At 37.2% G+C, this 19,943-nt stretch overlaps 1 protein-coding gene across 1 annotated transcript in view; it reads right to left on the bottom strand.

Annotated features, from left to right (window-relative positions):
- Positions 1–729: 729 nt before the first annotated feature.
- The window catches only part of LOC150092017 (RNA-binding protein FXR1-like), a 308,330-nt gene continuing 289,116 nt past the window's right edge, over positions 730–19,943 (bottom strand). The window contains exon 15 of the mRNA XM_090377720.1: positions 730–1,869. Coding sequence (XP_090233846.1) covers positions 1,505–1,869 — 365 coding nt within the window. The 3' untranslated portion in view covers positions 730–1,504. The remainder of the gene's footprint in view (positions 1,870–19,943) is intronic.

Genomic DNA, 19,943 nt, shown 5'->3' with positions numbered 1-19,943 from the left:
TGATCACACAGCAGTAAGGTGGCTAAAGCAGAGGAAAAGTATTATGCAGATTTTAAAAACTGTGTAACGAAATAAAATTTTTTATGAGAGAACAAATATGGGCAGCCCCCAGAATTTAATGATCTGAACTGGATTTGGAAACTTTTTTGGATGGCATAATAGAACACCTCATATTAAGTTACAAGGAAGAATGAAAGTTGTGAAATGTTCTTTGATGCCAAATCATTTAAAGCAAAATCAGTACTTTTTTTTCAACTCAAATTGAACTGGGTAATTTTGGTAAGTTCAATTACTGCCAAGAATTGTTTGAATTAGATATATTTAGAAATGCAATAACACCACTTGTTGGTATTTATGAAATCTGCACTTCTTGATGCAGATAAAGACATTTGAACATTTGTCAATTCTAAATAATTCAAGCAAGCAGAAATGCAATATATTAGCATATTTTCTAGTTTCCTGATCACTGGAATATTTAATTGAACAAAAACACATAAAACAGTTTCACATCAGGTTATTTGTCTCTTAAACACAACAGCCCCAACCCATGCAGTGGTAGTTACTGTGTTCTCAATGTAAGATGAGTGGAACACTTAAAACCAGATTACAAAACTTCTAAAATCACAAAACCTGAATGTTTCAACCTTTAATTAGTGTTACTGAATGCTGCACTCCTTGCATACTGCACATCACTAATTAATATTAGAAAAATAAATCACAAATACATAATGGTTTATGAAACAGCCTTTATTACCACACAAATGCTATTACAGCATTAGCATTGGACATGGCAAGAGGCATTAACACTGTTACCTTGGTTATCAAAACAATAAAAACAAGGTTATTTTCAGTATGAAGTGTGGCAGAAATGTTCAATTTCTCAGAAACTTGTATCACAACAGAGGTCTCACAGTAAACAATCTTAAAAGAAAAGCAGCTTTTTATTACACACACACACACACACACACACACACACACGCACACACAAAAAACAATAAATAACCACTAGAATTATTTACATTACAAGGCACATTCTAAGTAGAATCAACAAAACCCACTTTACCACATCTTTAACTACATTGGAAATTTCTTTTTTAAATTATAGCTACTATTAAACCTACAGAACAAGCATAGTCTGGATATGCATTTTTTATTTTTAACTTTTATTTTTTGAGCAAAACCATTACATGACAAAAAAGTTGGGAATCATTCTACAACATACTGAAAACACAAATTACACTTGCTCACTCTTTTAACGAATCCTCAATGCTTATCTTGTATGCATAATCCTCACTATGTATCTAAGGCAATCATTTCATATATCAATTTGCTGATCAAGGCAACAAAAGCTCAGATCAAATACAGTTCTCATGCGTCAGTAGGCATAGTTTAGGTTGGGGGAACAGTAGTTTCATGCTGTTTTTCTACAGTGCATTTTAATTGAACATTCTGGCTGTTGCTCAGAAATACCATTGGGATAAATAGCCTATGTGGTCATTAAACCTTATGTAGTACCATTAATCATTTGTGCATTTTTAGTGACTGTAACCTCAGATTTTTTCCCTGAAGCACTGTTAGAGCGAGGTCTAGACAAACGTGTATCTCGTTGTTCCTTGGCAAGACCCAAAGCAGGACCATTTGGCTTAGACACAGGATTTTCCTCCCCATTAGTGTTATTATCACCAGGAGCAGAAAAGCCATTGTATCTTTTGTCATTAGAGGCTTGAATTCTTCCAACATCTCTAGGCTCTGAATATCTCCTGTCTGAACCTCTCCACCTATCATATCCACTTGGTTCAGCACCGTATCTACCATATCGTCTCCTACGTCTACGGCGATTCTGTGAGCCTTCCACTGATGAAACACTCTCTAATTTAAAAAAAATAAGGAAAAAGAAGGTTCAATGTTGAAAGCAAATGAATGGCAAGTTTCATATTATCCATAAAAACTGAATGGATAAAGATATGGTACCAAAATTTTATTTTATCTGGTAAAATACAAAATATTGAGATTTTTTACAAACAGGTATATACAGGGTGTCTCAAAAATATTGGTACAAATGTTTAGGGGAGGTAGGTAACATCTAAAGGAATGTGAATTGCATAGGAACCCATAACCGGAAATGTCACCGTAAGTCAGTAAACGGCGCTGTTTATCAGTTTGAAAGAGGGAAAATTTCTGGTTTACTCATTCAAGCAGTAGTCGCCGCACGAAGAGCATGCATCGATATATGAACTGTGAGTTGGCAGACATGCACCGTAGTGTACGGATAAGCAGAGGGCCCACACATGGCACAACATCGCTTCACAATAAATGTGTGGACAGGTATGGTCGGTGATTGCTTAGCCGGCCCATACCTGTTACCATGCCGCACGAACTCCGTTAATTATCGGATCTTTCTTGAACAAGTTCTACCAGGGTTACTTGATGATGTTCCAGCAAATGTGAGACGCAACATTTGGTTTCAACATGACGGGGCGCCTGCCCATTATGGAAGGTGTGTTCGTGACCATTTGAACAGGCGTTTTGGGCGTCGATGGATTGGCCGTGGTGGACCCGTTGCCTGGCCCCCACGCTCACCTAATTTACCGAGCCTTGATTTATTTCTGTGGGGGGGGGCCCCTCAAATCTATCGTATATGAATCGCCTGTGGAGACGGAAATGGATCTCGTGGCGAGACTCGTCTGCGCTGCTGCTACTGTCAAAAAAACTCCTGGTGTGTTCGACCGTGTCCACCAATCCATGCTGCTTCGGTCTCACGCATGCAACACGTCTCATGGTGGAACCTTCGAGCATCTGTTGTAACATCATGAAATGCATCCATCTCGTACTCCATTGTTAATATTATGTCAAATAAATGTATGTCACTAATTACTGTCTTGTGTCATTTCTGCTTCTTGTGCCTCTGCTACTACTTTCCCGTGACATTTCCGGTTATGGGTTCCTATGCGATTCACATTCCTTTAGATGTTACCTACCTCCTCTAAACATTTGTATCAATATTTTTGAGACACCCTGTATATGGGGTTTGATCAAAACATATACAAAATGTGTTATAACTTAACAAACTTAACTTTTAGAAATTACAATGTTTCTTTCTTGCAATCAACTGTTTTTTGTAACTGTAGGTAAATAAGCACAGCACAAGTTTCAGAAAACAATGTTATATGCATTTCTGTTGTTTAAAGATTTCTGTATATTTTGCTAAGTAAATATCAATTAACATCAGCTTTAAAAATTAAACAATGCAATTTAAGTAATAAGATTATGATAATGTTATCTATCTATTGTAGAATATATACACAACTTATCTTTGATAGATTGTAATATCTTTATTATTACTCTGTGAGCACACAGCTTAATGTTAACGAGTGAGCTCTTGACAACAATGAGAATGAAACCTATCTGCATATGCAAGGGGAAGGAAAATTTATGACAGTAAATTTTAATGGTTCTATATACAGGCAGTACCTGTTTTACGAGTTTTTTTTAATCAAGTACCAGCAAAATCGAAAATATGAACATTAATTGCAAAAAAAAAAAAAAAAAGAATGTTCATTCTTTTCATTCAAAATTCAAAAGTTCATTCAAAAAAGAACATTCATAAATACTGCATTTCAAACCACACGTTTAGCTATACAATACAGTGCACACTGCTTTATGATATTAATCCATTCCAGAGACCACGGTATCGTAAAAATATTGTAATGTGAACCCAATAAAATGTTTTTTTTGGTAATTCGTTGCATGACCTCGGAAGTTGAAATTTTCGTTATATAACTCTCTCAAAGGTTGTTTTTATAGCGTAAACTGTATTAATTACCAATTCAAATCATTAAAATGCACTACACTTTCATCGTTATCATATGTTCTGTTATTAGAATCAATTTTGAACAGCTTTGTGATATTTTTCTAAAGCACATTTCTGGAGGTCACTACCATAAAACAATAAAAACAATTTGCACTTTCCGGTTTATTGGGGTTTTATGTTACTGCAAACAATTATAAATGGGTAGTAAACTCGATCTTATTGCATTTGCGAAAATACTGATAGCTGGAATTGTGTAGTTTTTTACATTATTATGGCGAAATGCGTCTCCCCTTTACTGAAATCTTCAATCTTATAAAAAACAAATAAATTTTCACAATCTTCTCTTCATTCCTTTTTTAAAGCTTCATAAACTTGTTACTCCGTGCAAATTGTGTTAGTTGCAATTTACATATTCTGCTAAAAGCTTATGCAATTTATAAAGAAAAGGAAAGATTATCTTGGAAATAAACACCTCTTGAATCATTTCTGAAGAATACGACTCCTTGTGCAAGAAAGGTGGTACTTGTGTATATGTCCGTTCTGATATTCCCTGTCAGAGACCTGGCAATTTGGAATCTCCTCTCTTTGATCTTCTCTGGCTTAAAATCTCTCTACCTCATTGTGTCAAATTCATCTGTTGTCTCTACCGTTCTCCCAACTCCACTAATCACTTGGAGCTCTTTGCAAATTGACTTTCTCCAGTCCATCTTTCCTAACAGTGAGGCAATTTTCCTTGGTGATTTTAATGTTCACAACTCCAGCTGGCTTCCGTTTTCTAGTCACACTGACCCAGCAGGTCGAGATGCTGAGGCTTTTGCAATTACTAATGACCTAGCACAGATTGTTCATTTACCTACAAGAATACCGGACAATCCTAATCATACAGCCAATACACTTGATCTTTTTCTCACAAACAAACCTTCTAAGTACACAGTCGAAGTGAGAGGTCCTTTAGGCACTTCACAGATCACAACTTGATTGTCTCTTCTCCAATGGAACCTTTATCTCATGGCTATTCCCAACCTCATGTTGTTTGGCCTTACAAGAATGCAAAATGGGATGACCTGCGAGACTTCTTTTCCTTGGTCAGATTACTGTTTCAAAACTTCTCATGTCAACGTTTGTCCAGATCGTGTCAGTGAAATTATTCTTGCAGGAATGGAATCCTTTATCCCACACTTCACTTTAAAAACTCGTCCCTTATCTAAACCTTGGTTTTCCAATAAATGTGCTAAGGCTGTTCAAGAGAAGAATGTTGTATATCGTAATTGGCTTGTTTCTAATTCTTCAGTTTCATTTTTTGCCTACACCAAAGCTCGCAACAATTGTAAAGTAGTTATTAACCAGTCCAAACTAGAGTTTGAACAGGCTAAGAGTAGAAAACTAGCTTCTTGCCCTAATGGTAGCTGAGCATTCTGGTCTCTTGCCAAAGCTATTGGCCGCAACTTTTGCCCATCTCTTTTTTGTTTTGTTTCTTTGGTTTTTAGGAGCATTAGGCCATATTGCTCCGGAATATGCGGTTCCCTGACCTTTCCGCATCCTCCGTGTTTGGTGGTGACGGGCTCGAATCCCGGTCTAATCAAGAAGCGTGTGCTACGCACTGCTGCTCCTTCTCACCTGGCTACGGAAGCGCCTGGCCCATCTCTGCTCCCACCTCTGTCCAAATTAGATGGTTCTGTTGTCACTTCAGCCAAGAATAAAGCTGACCTGCTAGCATCCGATTTTTCTTTCAACTCATGCATTAACGGTCTTGGTAAAACACCTCCCACCATTCCTAACACACTCCATTCAATGCCTCCTGTTGTCTTCCGTCAAAAGCATATCAGAAGGATTTTGATGAATCTTGATGCTAAGAAAGGTCCAGGTCCTGATGGTATTTCTCCACTTGTTCTCAAAACCTGTGCTCCTTAACTTACTCCTATTCTTTGCCGCCTTTTTTCACTTTCTTATTCCAAAGGTGTTTTTCCTTCTGCTTGGAAATTTGCTCATATCCAGCCAGTTCCTAAAAAGGGTGGCAAATCCCTATCATCCAATTATCGTCCCATCGCAATTACTTCTACTCTTTCTAAAGTAATGGAGAAATCAATTAACCACCAACTCTTAAACTACCTAGAAACCTTCCGTCTGATCAACGATCGCCAGTATGGATTCCGTCAGTGTTGATCCACTGGTGATATTCTGGCTTATGTTATCCATTTATGGACTAATTCAATGGCAAGGTTCGGTGAAACACAAGTAGTTGCTCTTGACATCTCAAAGGCTTTTGATCGTGTTTGGCATAAAGGTCTTCTAAACAAGCTTCCATCTTATGGTTTGCCAACTGTTTTTAGTAATTGGTTATCCAGTTTTCTCTCTGATCGCTCACTGAGGGTGATGGTAGATGGTTCTCAGTCTTCTAACTTCTCCACTAATGCCGGTGTTCCCCAAGGTTCAGTTCTTTCCACCACTTTTTTCGTTTTGTATATTAATGACCTTCTTCCATTGATTGGAAATCCTATCCATAGTTTTGCCGATGATAGCACATTGCATTCCACTTTCCATTTTGAGAAACCCTGTCCTGCTCAATCAGCTTCAACTTCTCGAAAATCTGCTACCGATTCCTTAAATGTTGATCATCAGGTAATTCTCCAGTGGGGCAAAGACAACTTAGTTGATTTCAACCCTTCTAAAACTCAGTCTTGTCTTATATCTTGCAAAAAGGATTCTTCTGCTCCTATGCTTATCTTTAGTGACACTCCGATTTCTTGGTAAAATGATATATCTCTTTTGGGGATTACCCTGACTTCTAATCTCTCTTGGCACAAGCACATTACAAATACTGCTTCCTTTGCATTTAAAAAACTTGGTTTTCTCTTTCGCTCTCAGCATTACTTTTCTTCCAAATAGCTGCTCACTCTGTATAAATCGCAAATCCTCCCTGCCATGGAATATTGTTCCCACATCTGGGGTGGTGCCCCCAAAACCTCTCTCAGGCTTCTTGATTCCATTCAGAAGAGGCCAGTTAGGTTAATTAATGATTCATCTCTAACAGAGTCTCTCCACTCGCTTTCTCACAGACGTATTGTTTCTGCTGCATGCCTCTTCTACAGATACTTCCATGGGCACTATTCTTCTGAATTGGCTTCTATAATTCCCGCTCTCTCTTTCAAAACAGTCCGAACACGTGCCGCCACCAGCCAACATCCATTTACGGTCCAACTTCAAACCCACAGAACCAACTTTTCATCTTCCTCATTTATTCATTCAACTGCCGTTTTCTGGAACAACCTTCCTTCATACGTATTTCCTGAAAATTGCAATCTACAGAAGTTCAAGTCCAATGTCAACAAATATCTTATTTCGTCTTCTCAACCTCCAACCCAAGCACGGTTCTAAGTATTATAGGTTCTAATACCTCTCGTGTTTGGGGTTCACATAAAAAAAAAAAAAAAAAAAAAAATGATAAGACAAAATTTGCATTTGCTCTGCTGTAAGCATTAAGATCATTGCATGCTAAGCAAATTAAATCCTGCTTGACACACACACACACACAAAAACAAATGAGTGTGCATTTAGTCTATGATGTTAGTTAAAGAATAAACATTCTTTAACAAGAATAAACATTCTTTAATATTTGTAAGTCATTAATAATTTATTATTATAAATTGCTTGATTTTACAGGCTATGTTTTCATTTCTTTGGTTAAGTCAACCTTTGTTTAAACTTATGTTTAGCTAACTAATTTCATTGTTGAAACGTAACGCCTATTTTTAACATCATGTCTATGGAAAATAAATTCATGCTTTACGAGCGCACGATAAGAATGAAGTAACTCGTAAAGTCAGGAACTACCTGTATTTGTACATTTAGAATGCTAAAATTTAGTGCACATTTATAAAATGGATTATACTGAGTTTCAGTGTAATAATTGTTAAATGAGATGTTGTCTGATGATAAGCATAAAAAAAAAAAAAAAGTCTGCAAGTTTTTTTGAAGCTTGTTAAGGATTTGATTGAATGGGAAAACACAGAGTGAGTGTAAATGGAAACTGCTTTTCCCAGATTAATGTTATTAGTAGTCATGCAGTACTGGACCCTAATATTGATAAATGTAAGTTACTCCACATGGGGAACAATAATGAGATGATTATCCCACTGTATAAGGCAAACAAAAGGGTACTTTCATGAAAGGGAAAAAAAAAAAAAAAAAAAGAATCAGCAAATTGCAGCACCTGAAGACTCCTATGAAAAACCAAATTGAAGAAGGCTGGTCGCAGGATTGTTGTGTGGAAATTTGCTTTCATCTGGTTAGTAGCTGATTAATATTATTAGTGATGTGTGTGTGATGCAAGAAGGCTGGCTTATACAGCATCAGCAAAAAAAAAAAAAAAAAAAATCCATTTCACCCATCCATCTCCTCCAATAGTTTACTTCTTCCTTCAATTTATTCAAACCATCCACTTCCACAATGGATGAAAGCTTGTTCCAGCAATCAACCACCCACTGGCTGAAGGCAAACTTCTGTACTAATCTGCAAACATCATTCCTCAATTTGAATTCATAACCACTCATGTGCATAATCTAAGAAAAAGGAAAATCTTATCAGCAATGAGTTGCCGTTCAAAGCCACAAACACCTGGAAGGTGCTCTCCAGACACTGCAATTTGCAAAAATGAAGCCTTTCTTGATAAGAGTACCACTTTGTTCCCCTTTGTTCCCGTCAATCTTGTTGCTTTCATCTATCCCATTCCAACAGCTCTACATCCTTCCAAAATGAGGCCTCCAGACCTGTAATACAGTATTCAACATGTGGCCCGAACATTGCCTTATATAATGGGATAATCACCTCCTTATCCCTGCTAGCAAAAATTGCTGTATATCACTACAAACCAGCTTGCACTGCTCAGAGACCTTTATATCTGACTGCACAATTACCCTCCAAGACACTTATCATCTACTATACTGAGTGTAGCATCACATATTACTCTGGATTTACTGTTTTACTCATATGTATTTAGTACCTTGCATTTGTCAACGTGAAGTGCTATTTCTCAGCCTATCCTGCATAAATTTTCTAGATTTTGTTGCAGCAGCATAACTTTATTACTGTCATTAACTACCCTACCAACCTTTATATCATCTGCAAACTTGGAAAAGATGTTCAATTGTTCTAGATGTGTGTATTGTGAATAAATTAAATTAAGGGAGAAATGGATTAACTATTAGAAGGGACTTGGGATTTTTTTTTTTGGGTGGAGCTGTATAAGCTTGCTTCCTTGAATCATTTATCACCATTCATACTAAATTTAATGAATTTGAACACTATTGTTAGGACTACTAATTCAGAACATAATAGGACAAACAGAACTTGTCATAATTAGAAATAAGGGATAATTTTTCTACTGGCATATTACCATTAGGAGAACCATACGATGCAAACTTATGCAGCATAAGCCTAAACAAAATACACCCATTTCACTCCAAATGCTTTTTCAGCTCAGCCTTAAATTTATTTAAGCTATCAACTTCCACAACAGGAGTGGAAGTCTGTTCCAGCAATCAACTACCTGCTGGCTAAAGGCACATTTCCACACATCTATTATTAAACTGTCTTTCCTCAATTTGAATATATGCCCTCTCAGGTGATTATTCTGAGCAAGAGGAAGAATCCCATCAGCATTCAGCTTGCTCATTCCATTCAAGGCCTTATTCACCTCAATCAGATCACCTTGCAGGTGCCTATTCTCCAGGCGCTGCAATTTGCAGACTTCAGCCTATCTTGATAAGAGCACCCCTTTGTTCCCCTCACCAATCTTGCTGCCCTTCTTTGTACTCATTCTAGCAACTCTACATCCTTCCTAAAATGAGGCCTCTGGTCCTGTACGCATTATTCAAGGTGTGGCCTGACCATTGCCTTGTACAATGGGATAATCACCTCCTTGTACCTGTTAGCAAAATTCCTATATATCATTGACAACACTCCATGACCTGCTCTGGCAGCCCATCTGCACTGTCAGCAAACTTCATATCTGACTGCACAATTATCCCCAGGTCTTTTTAACTTCACTTCCCTGAGTACCACAGAGTTGGTACATTGCTACCCATATGCAGTACTTTTCATTTGTCAACGTTAAACTTCAGTTGCCTCTTCTCAGCCCACCTGCTCAACTTATCAAGATCCAGTTGCAGAAGCACACTATCATTACTGTCATTAACAACCCTGCCAACCTTTGTATCATCTGCAAATTTGGACATTAAGCCTGATATACCCTCATCAATATTACTGATGAAAACCCAAAACAACAATGGGCTCAGCACCGAACCCTGGGGAACTCCACTAATAACATTGACATTAGTCCATGAAGAGCAGTCGTCTGCACTGATTACCACTCGCTGTCATCTCTCACTCAACCATCTCTTTATCCATTCTAGCAACTTGCCCTTAATGCCATACCACCCAAATTTGTACAGCAGTCTTCCATGTACAACAGTATCAAAGCATTCCTGAAATTCAAGTATATAATATCAAAATTATTTTTTGTATTCAGTTCATTTGCCACATCATAGTATTCAATCAAATTGGTCAGACAAGACCTCCCTTTAACAAACCCATGCGGTGTCTTAACTACTACTGCAGTCTTCTCTAGATGATCCTGCAATGCTTCTTTTACCAGTGATTCCATTATTTTCCCCAAAATAGAAGTTAAATTAACAGGTCTATAGTTACTTGTGTCACCTTTTGAACCCCCCCCCTCTGTGAATTGGGGATACATTTGTGCACCTCCAGTCCATGGGGACCTACCCTAAGTCTAAGGAAACTCTCATAATTATGGCTAAGGGTTTGCTTACTTCCTTTGATGCCTCCTTTAATATAACTGGATAGATCCCATCCACCTCAGGCACCTTCCTTATATTCAACTTCAACAATTTCTCGTCCACTTTACTCTCAGTTATTACAAAATCACTTAGCTCTCCGTTAGAGTTTGATAAGATTCTGGCATTCTTTTCCTTGAATAACTCCTCATGTGTGGATGTAGATGCAAAATACTCATTCAGTTTATCAGCTACATGAGCTTGACCATCAACAATTCAAACATTATGTTAAATGGACCAATCTGATTCATCCCTTTCCTTTTAGAGTTTACATAAATAAAGAACTCTTTGCTGTTTTTCTTTGCATCCTTTGCCAATATTTCTGGTAATCTGCCTTCGCCTACCTAACTTCCTTTGTGACTTGATCACAGACCAGCTTATTCAATCAATCACAGAAGCCTATCTGCCATAGGCTTCTGTGTTGCCTATATGCATCCCATGCATTTTTCTTCTCTGCCACGAGCCAATTCATCTGATATCCATTTAGGCCTAAACTTCGAAGAGTATTTCTTAGTTGGTATGAACAGCCTAGTAGCCTCCATGGTTAAGTCCTTGAAGGCTTCCCATTTAGAATTCAACGTTGGTAACAATCATCAGTTGATCCCACTGTATAGAAATTAAAAACTGTCTGAGATCACTGTAGTCACTTTTACGAAAGCAAAAGCCCTTCCCTTTACCCTTGATGGTAGTGACATCTATAAGTAAATCCCACAGCAGTACACTGTGATCACTGTCATCCAGTGGTTGCTTTATCTGCAATTTCTTAATGTGCAAATAATCAGATCAAGATTATTACTCCCTCTGGTTGCCTCTCAAACATGTTCTAGAAAACAGTCATCCAATAAATCAAAAGTCTTGCTAGTGTGCAAGTCACCAACCCATAAGTCAATATCTGGAAAGTTAAAATCCCCCATTATAAGACATTCTGATTTACTGACCCACTCTATTTCTCTGCACAAATGCTCATTGTACTCATCAGATTCATTAGGCTTATAACACAAACACACACCAACTCTCATTTTCCCTTTCCCAGTGCTTAGGTTACACCACATTGACTCAACATTGCATTGTCTAACAAGGTCAACTGGATGCACTTCCTTAGATCTTGTGTTTCTTATTAACTAACAGCATAACCCCTCCTCCCTTCCTGTCCTGTTTATCCTTTTTTGTACACATTGTACTCCCCAAATTCCAAATTTGCTCTGCTTATATATCTGTGACACCACATCTCTGATATCCCAACAATATACACCTTTGATGTCTTGACCAGCACTTCAAACTCATCAAATTTATTAATTATACTTCTAGCATTGTTGTACATCCAAGTATATATGCACCTGTTCTTACCCTTAGCTATCCTAACACCGCCCATGTATTTACTTGCTTCACTATGATTTCCAGCAGTCCTGGAAATTCCAGCAACTTGCTTTCCAGGCTGCTGCTTATTCCAATAGAAGCAGCACAAGAATCACTTTCACCTCTGCCTGCAGCCACTGTTAATCTTTTAGTCTGTGTATCCCCTGCAAGCTAGCAGTTTTCTGACCCACCTAACACTGCCTTGATAGCATATAATATATTTAGGAAGGACGGGAAGATAGAAAATTCAAGTTAGACAGTTGGAATCAAAGAAAAAAGAATGGGATCATGTTAGAATATGTTAGAATATTGCAGAGAGTATGATGAAAGCTTCAACAAGCAAGTTTTAATGTCTATGGGCAATTTAAATTTGCTCCTTATTGAAACAAGATAATACAACTCAAAATGGGCGGGAGTGGAGGGAGATAAAATGTTTTAAATCAACTATATTATTTGTATCAGTATATTAGGGAGAAAGTATTATGGGTATGAATATTTTAAACTGATCATCGTTATTTTCATTTCATATTTTTCATTTTCCCTTGCTCCCACTCCAATCACTGAGAGATACAACTCACAATGGGTGAGGGAATTCTTAAAATCAATTAGATTATTTGTATCTGTACAAGTTGTTTGGCTAATATTTTATGGCACATTGGGAACTAAGGCATAGACATTCCATACATTATGATTTTGCAGAAAATATATGAGAATGCTATAAAGACAGGAGCAAATTTAAAATTGAGACAGCAGTTTGACGAGGAGACCCAATAAGCCATGATCGCAAAAAATTAGAGGAAAATCTTTATCAGTTATGTAGAGTTAGTAAGGATTTTTGACCAAAGATGAATATGGTTAAAACAAAAGTAATGATGAACATGTGTGCCACAGGAAGGGAAAAATCACTGAAGGAGCAGAAATTGAAAAGGTTGATTCATATACTATCTTGGACAAGTCATTAGCTGTAATAATGATAAATGGCTGGAAGTCAAGAGAAGAATAAATTTCGGATGGCATTTAGGAAATATAGTTACATACTGAGGACTGATATCCCAATTTGTCTGAAATGTAAAATAATGAACCAATGTATACTTCCCACCATGACTTATGGAAGTGAAACTTGGGCACTAACCAAAAGAATGGAAGAGAAGCTGAAAACTACACAGCAAAGAATGGAATGAATTATATTAGGAATCAGACTGTTGGATAAGAAGAGAAACAGATGGATTAGGCAGAAACTCAAGTAAAGGACATTCTTATCAAAACTAAAATAAAGAACTGAAATGGACTTGGGCAGTACAAATAGCTTGTAGACATGATGACAGATGGACTAAGAAAAAAGAATGGTACCGAAGAGGAGATAAAAGAAAACCTTTTAGCTCCTCTTGGGTACTAAAAGACAACAATGGCGATGGACAGATGAAATTCAAGAGCTTGTGGGTAGTAAATGGATGGCCATTGCACAGAACAGAAGGGAGGAACTGGAATGTTGCTGGACTGAAAATGGCTGATGATGACCCTTTAGTTACTCTACAGATATCCCACCCATAATCCAGTACCTCCTATATTTAGCACAAATATCCCTCTCAATGTGGATGATTGTTTCACAAATGAATTAAGCTTCATAATGACTGCCAGCTTAGCTAAAACATGTGTGACCTTTCATGAATTTCTAGGGAATAATGTCAAAGTTGGATCAGCTGAGCAACAAAAATCAGTTCTTCTCTTTTGTTCCACTTCCCAGGAAACATTATATTAAGGCATACACAAATAGGCACCATTTATGAATTTTCTATGCCATTGTAAAACTATAAATCCATTGAGTGGCAGACTGCAGCTTGTTAAACCATAGAGTGCACTGTCCCCTTTCGTGGTTGTCAACTCCACCATGATTACAGTTTTGTGATTATGCTGCCTTTTACTGCAGTATGCCTTTTCTGGTTGGTGAATAAAAACATTGTGTATCCCCTATCACCTGGAAGTGGTTTCAAGCTTGAAATGTTAGGCTGTGTAGCATGTAAAGCCAATGATATGTGCAGAAAAGCTATCAAGTAAACAGGATATGTTCTGTGTCAATGGCTTTTGCTCTTCTTCTTCAGTGTTATTAATAATTTGCCTTTGAAGTAGGAGACAGCAGCAGAGAAACATTTTTTTTTTTAGTTTTTAATTTTAGTTTGACATGATGGGTTGTGTGGCATCGAAAACTAATGAAACATGCAGAAAAGTTATTAAGTAACCAGAGAATGTGTTTTTGTTAGGTAACATATCATTTGACTCACCAAATTAAATTGGTATCTTAAAAATGAAAAAGTTTCTCTGTTGTCTTCTTGTACTGAAAGGTAAATTATTAATAACTAACACTAGCAAAAAAGGAAGAGAAAAAAGCATTTACAGAGAATAAGTTCTTTGGAAATGACTGCACTATTAGACTAAGGTTTAATCACAAATTCAGCTTACTAACAATGACTAACTTTAAATTTGATTTCAATAAATCACATGACAACATTAAAAATTAAAGAATAATCTTTAGTAAACATTCTGGTGCATACAAAATTTTTGCAACATACTAATTTAGTTTGTCATAACAAATAAAAATACAATATTGATACATCTGGATCCATGCAAATAGAAAATTGAAGGCATCTGTACTTATGAACATCAAAAACACCAAAGAAAATAACTTCACTGTGAGGAAAGTAAGACTGAAGAAAGTTGAGTTTCAGAGAAAGAATATCAAAAAGTTCTGAATGAGAATGCAACAAGATGAATTTGACAAAGTGGGATAAAGAAATTTTATGCAAAAGGAGACCAAAAAGAGATTGCAAATTATGAAATCTCTGGCAAGAAATATCAGAATGAATATTTGGGGCAACTAATAATTGAAATTCTGTCCATTTTCTGAACATTCCCCAATGTTCCTTCTGTTTTGAGGTTACAGCCCCTCAGTCTAACTCGGTATAAACTTTTCACTCTCCATAATTTAAATTCATGTTCCACTATTTCTAATATCATATAGAACTCAGAACATTTTTACTATCATTAATTTTACTATCTATTCCAAGTCTTATAAATCTCAATCATCCCTCTAAGCTGTCTAGTTATCAAGCTCTGTAACCCACATATTCACAATCTTTCCTCATATAGATGCACTTTTTGTTGATACCAGGCATGTTATTCATTTTTGGTAACTTTCAAGAAGCTCAGACAATGAGCCTGGTGAGCCTAAATTAAGGCACCCTCTTTCCCTTTCCATGTGGATGCTGATCACCCCAATTTTTTTTTTTTTTTTTTTGATAATTTATCCCATTCAATTTCAAAAACAAAAAATCATCTTTAGTCATTATATAATCTGACTAATGGGGATAGACAGAGCACAGTTTACTGTAGGTGCTGAGTCATCCTTTCCTACTAAAATTAAGGTAATTAATTTTCTTCCTTTAAAAGACAGAGCAAGTGAAATTTTCCTTCCCAACTGTCAGCTTCTACCTTGTGGATATCTTTGTCAAAATTCTAAATAGGATTTTTGCTTTGACCTTTCTTCAGGACTTATGATGTACATACAGAAAGTTCCATTTCCCAAATGTGAAACCGTCACTTAGATCTCTAATTTAAGACAAACTCACCTCGATCCTTTTCAGTTTTCTAAAGATTGTAGAAAAATATGCCTTATTAGTTTTGCAACCTCATCTGCAAATTGTCAGGGTCATCTTGGACAGACTCTCCATTTTACTGTATAACATTTAAAAAGATTATACAGGAGAACCTCTAAATTCATCAAATCCAATATTCGTCACAAAAAGTCACATGGTCATCCTAGCCTTGTGCGATTGTCCAGTGCCCATCATTTGTTACTTTCTCTTTGAATTTTTTTTTAATTTTGCAATTTTTTGCAGTTATCTTTGTAAAAAGAAGTGGCCATGGCCCCGAAAAAATGTAGTGAAGAAAAACAACCAAAAAGGAAAGCTGTGAGAACTACAATTGAGTTGAAAAAAGAAATCACTGCTAAGTTTGAAAGTGGAACACGTTTCCAACTTGCCGTTGGAATTTAACAAGCCGAGAACTAAGGTAAGCAGCATAATTAAAAATAAAGAATTAAAGTGGCTGATGTGGCAAAAGGTGTAAAAATTCTTGCTGCTAAAAGATCACAAACGTATGAAGACATGGAAAATCTTTTATTAGTATGGATTACTGAAAAGCAAATGGCTGGTGATGGTATTTCAGAATCTGTCATCTGCAAAAAAGCAAGGCAGTTATACGATGACCTGTGGCAAAAGAACCCAGGTGATTTCATAGCAAGTAGGGGCTGGTTTGAAAAATTTAAAAGGCGAATGGGGATTCATAGTGTAGTCAGGCATGGAGAGGCTTCAAGCTCGAATGCAGAAGATGCTAAAAAGTTTGTTGAAGATTTCAAAAACTGTATAGATGCTGAGGGATTTATCCCCCAACAAGTATTGAATTGTGATGAGACATGCCTATTCTGGAAAAAAATGCCTAGAAGAACCTACATCACAAAAGAAGAAAAAGCATTGCCTGGACACAAACCAATGAAAGATAGATTAACACTCTTGCTGTGGTAACGCTAGTGGGGACTGCAAAATTAAATCATTGCTCGTTTATCATTCAGAAAATCCAAGAATTTTTAAGAACAATATCATAAAAAGTAAACTAAATGTGATGTGGAGGGCTAACAGTAAGGCTTGGGTAACAAGACAGTTTCTCCTGGATTGGATTCACGAAGTGTTCGCCCCAAGTGTGAAAGCTTATCTAGAAAGTTATAATTTACCTGTAAAGGCCTTCTTGGTTTTGGACAATGCTCCTGCTCATCTCCACTGGCTTGGAAGACGATTTGGCAGGGGAATACAGCTTTATTCGCATTAAATATCTACCACCAAACACAACTCCTCTAATCCAACCCATGGATCAGCAGGTCATTGCCTGTTTTAAAAAACTTTATACAAAAGCCCTGTTTCAAAGGTGTTTTGAAGTGATGCCGGAGACAGAACTTACACTGAGAGAATTTTGGAAAAATCACTTCAATATCCTCCACTGTTTGAGAATACTGTAATTGATAAGACATGGGGGGAGGGGAGTGTCTTCCAGGACAGTGAACTCGGCCTGAAGGAAATTGTGCCAGAGCCTGTTGTTGATGAAATTGTGTCTCTGGGCAGGTCCATGGGATTGGAGGTTGATAGTGAGGATGTAGAGGAATTGGTGGAGGACCATGGAAGGGAGCTCACCACAGAAGAACTGTTGGACCTTCATAAGAACAGGAAGCTGAAGCAGTGGAGGAAGGGTTAAGTAAAGGCAGCATCCCAACTGCTGACATTAAGGATATGCTGTCCAATTGGGCCAAAATGCAGAGTATGGTTGAGAAGTGGCACCCGAACATTGCCATAGTTAATCAAAATATAAATTCATTCAATGATATGTGATTGGCTACTTTCAGAAAATTTTAAAAAACAGACAACAATGGACAAGTTCTTTGCTAAATCGAGTGCTAGTGAATCGTCGGGAAAGGGACAAAAAAAGACACTGATCACAAGAATTGGAGTTACTTGATGTTTTAATGTTTTAAAATTCCTTTCCTCCTCTTCAGCTTCTGCCATCATCGCTCCTCGGTAAAGGTAAAGCTCTGGTTAAATTTTTATTTATTTATCAGATTCAGGGCTGGAAACAGATTATTCCAATTTTAATTAATTCCTATGGAAAAAATAGATTCTATATTTGTCCGTCCCTCAGGAACGGATTAATGATGAATATAGATAATAAAACCTTAAGGATTTTTCTGGCTCCTTCACCAAGCCTTATTGTTCTGTCAATAACTCATCTACTTTTGAGTTTAACCATCTTCACCCAAAATTTGACGAACATCTTATTCTCATCAAACTCATCAGCCATCATTCTGAGAGTCAAACGACAATCTCTTGCAAATAATTTCCTGAATGCTTCCAAGAATAACAGACTAAATGGTATAAGCAGTTGAAAGACAGGCATGAGGATGTTCACAATGACCCAAAAAGTGGGTTTCTATCAACCTCTTTATATGAGAAAAGCCCACTTTTTGGGTCATTGTGAACATCCTCATATGCCTGTCTTTGAACTGCTTATACCATTTGGTCTATTATTCTTTCATTTTTGATATCTCCCATTCTTTATGCCTCTGTAATTTGACTAGTCAGATGGAAAAGAAAAAAGAAAAAAAAAAAAAAAAAACCACCACAACATTAAAACACCAAACATGAGAAGCGGAAGATGAAAGAAGATATTTTTAACATTAGACTAAAACTTCTGTTGATTGAAATTTTCAAGAAATAAGTATGAAGGAAGACAGAAAACAGAAATTGATTGAATAAATGAAGAAAAGTTGGTTCTGTGAGTTTGAAGTTGGACAATAACAGAATGTTGACTTGTGGCGCATGTTTGGACTGCTTTGAAAGAGAGAGAGAGCAGAATTATAGAAGCCAATTCAGAAGAAGTGCCTGTGGAAGTATCTAGAGAAAAGGCACACAGCAGAATGTCCCAAACAGAGTGTGGAGAGACTCTGTTAGAGATGAGTCATTAGCATTAATGTAGCAGCTCATGACACAAGAAAGTAAGCTTATACAGCATCAGCTTAAAAAAAAAAAAAAACCCTTCCCATTTCACCCATCCATTTACTCCAAACGTTTATCTAGTTCTGCCTCAACTTTCACAATGACAGATGGAAGTCTGTTCCAGCAATCATCCGCTGCCTAAAGGCAAATTTCCGCACATCTATTCTACAACCGCACATCTATTCTACAATTTCCGCTCATCTATTCTGCAACTAGGAGTCTGCTGATGACGCTACTAGAGACGGTCGTGTTCAAAGCCGCTAAGTGGATTTTTCTTATTTATTGATTTGAAATTATTGTTTTTCTAAAACTTTTGATTTAAATTTAGTAGTATAACATTATTTTGTGATTTTCTGATTAATTTGGTGTATTTATTCTTTACTCGGCCTTGTAATTGCATAAAAGTATCGGTAAAGGTTTCCACGTGTTTCAACTCCGGTACCGTTCGTAATTTTCCCGCCTTTGTGATACGATAGTTATATACCGTACTAGATAGCGTTAGTTGAACTTCGTTAGCAGTTAAATTGTACGTTTAAATAAATACTTATAACGACTTAGATTACAAACGTAATATAATTAATTATATTTAACATAATTAATAATATAACATAATTAATTATAATTAATTAATAGAATCATGACTCAGACCAGAGCGGCAAAGCAAAAGGCTCAAGCTAATGGAAGTGCTGTGGCTCAGAGCAGAACTGAGGGGGGCAGTTGTCCTCTGACTCACAGCCTTATAAAATGCACTGTTTGCTTGATGTTTGCAGAGCAATCGGGTACGGGACATGATACTGCCAAGGGGGATGTCTTTGTGTGTGCGCGATGCAAGGAGTGTATCGATATCAAGCAACAACTCGGCGTTCTTGTGGGCCTATATGAGAGCTTGAAGGACAGGGTGGATGCCCTCGAAGAAACTAAATTGAGGGGCCCATCAAGCTCTCAGCTGCCCACATCAACGCCAGAGCTTGCACTTGGGCATCGCGTGACACAGAGACAACCCCCAAGGCAGAATGCGATGGTCCCGAAGGAACTAGTAGTTGTTGGTGACTCTATTGTCAGGGAAACGGGGAACATGCTTTGTAAAAAAGATAGGTGGAACAGGACCAGGGTATGTCTGCCAGGGGCAAAGGTTGATGACGTTGTAGAGCGAATATCATCTTTTAAGGGCATAAAAGGTGATATAGTTGTACACGTTGGCACTAATAATATTAAGAGTAGGAGACCGGCAGAATTACTTAACAAGTACAGGTCACTGTTGAACAAAAGCCGAGAATTAGGGTTGAATTTGAAAGTGTCTGCAATTCTGCCCAGACACGATAGGAGGGAGTA

The sequence above is a fragment of the Mastigoproctus giganteus genome, chromosome 1 (genome assembly GCF_048544385.1).
Source record: "Mastigoproctus giganteus isolate SK-2022 chromosome 1, ASM4854438v1, whole genome shotgun sequence".
NCBI lineage: Eukaryota > Metazoa > Arthropoda > Arachnida > Uropygi > Thelyphonidae > Mastigoproctus > Mastigoproctus giganteus.
Note: the sequence above shows the minus strand (reverse complement) of the source record. Positions and strands in the feature narration are given on the sequence as shown.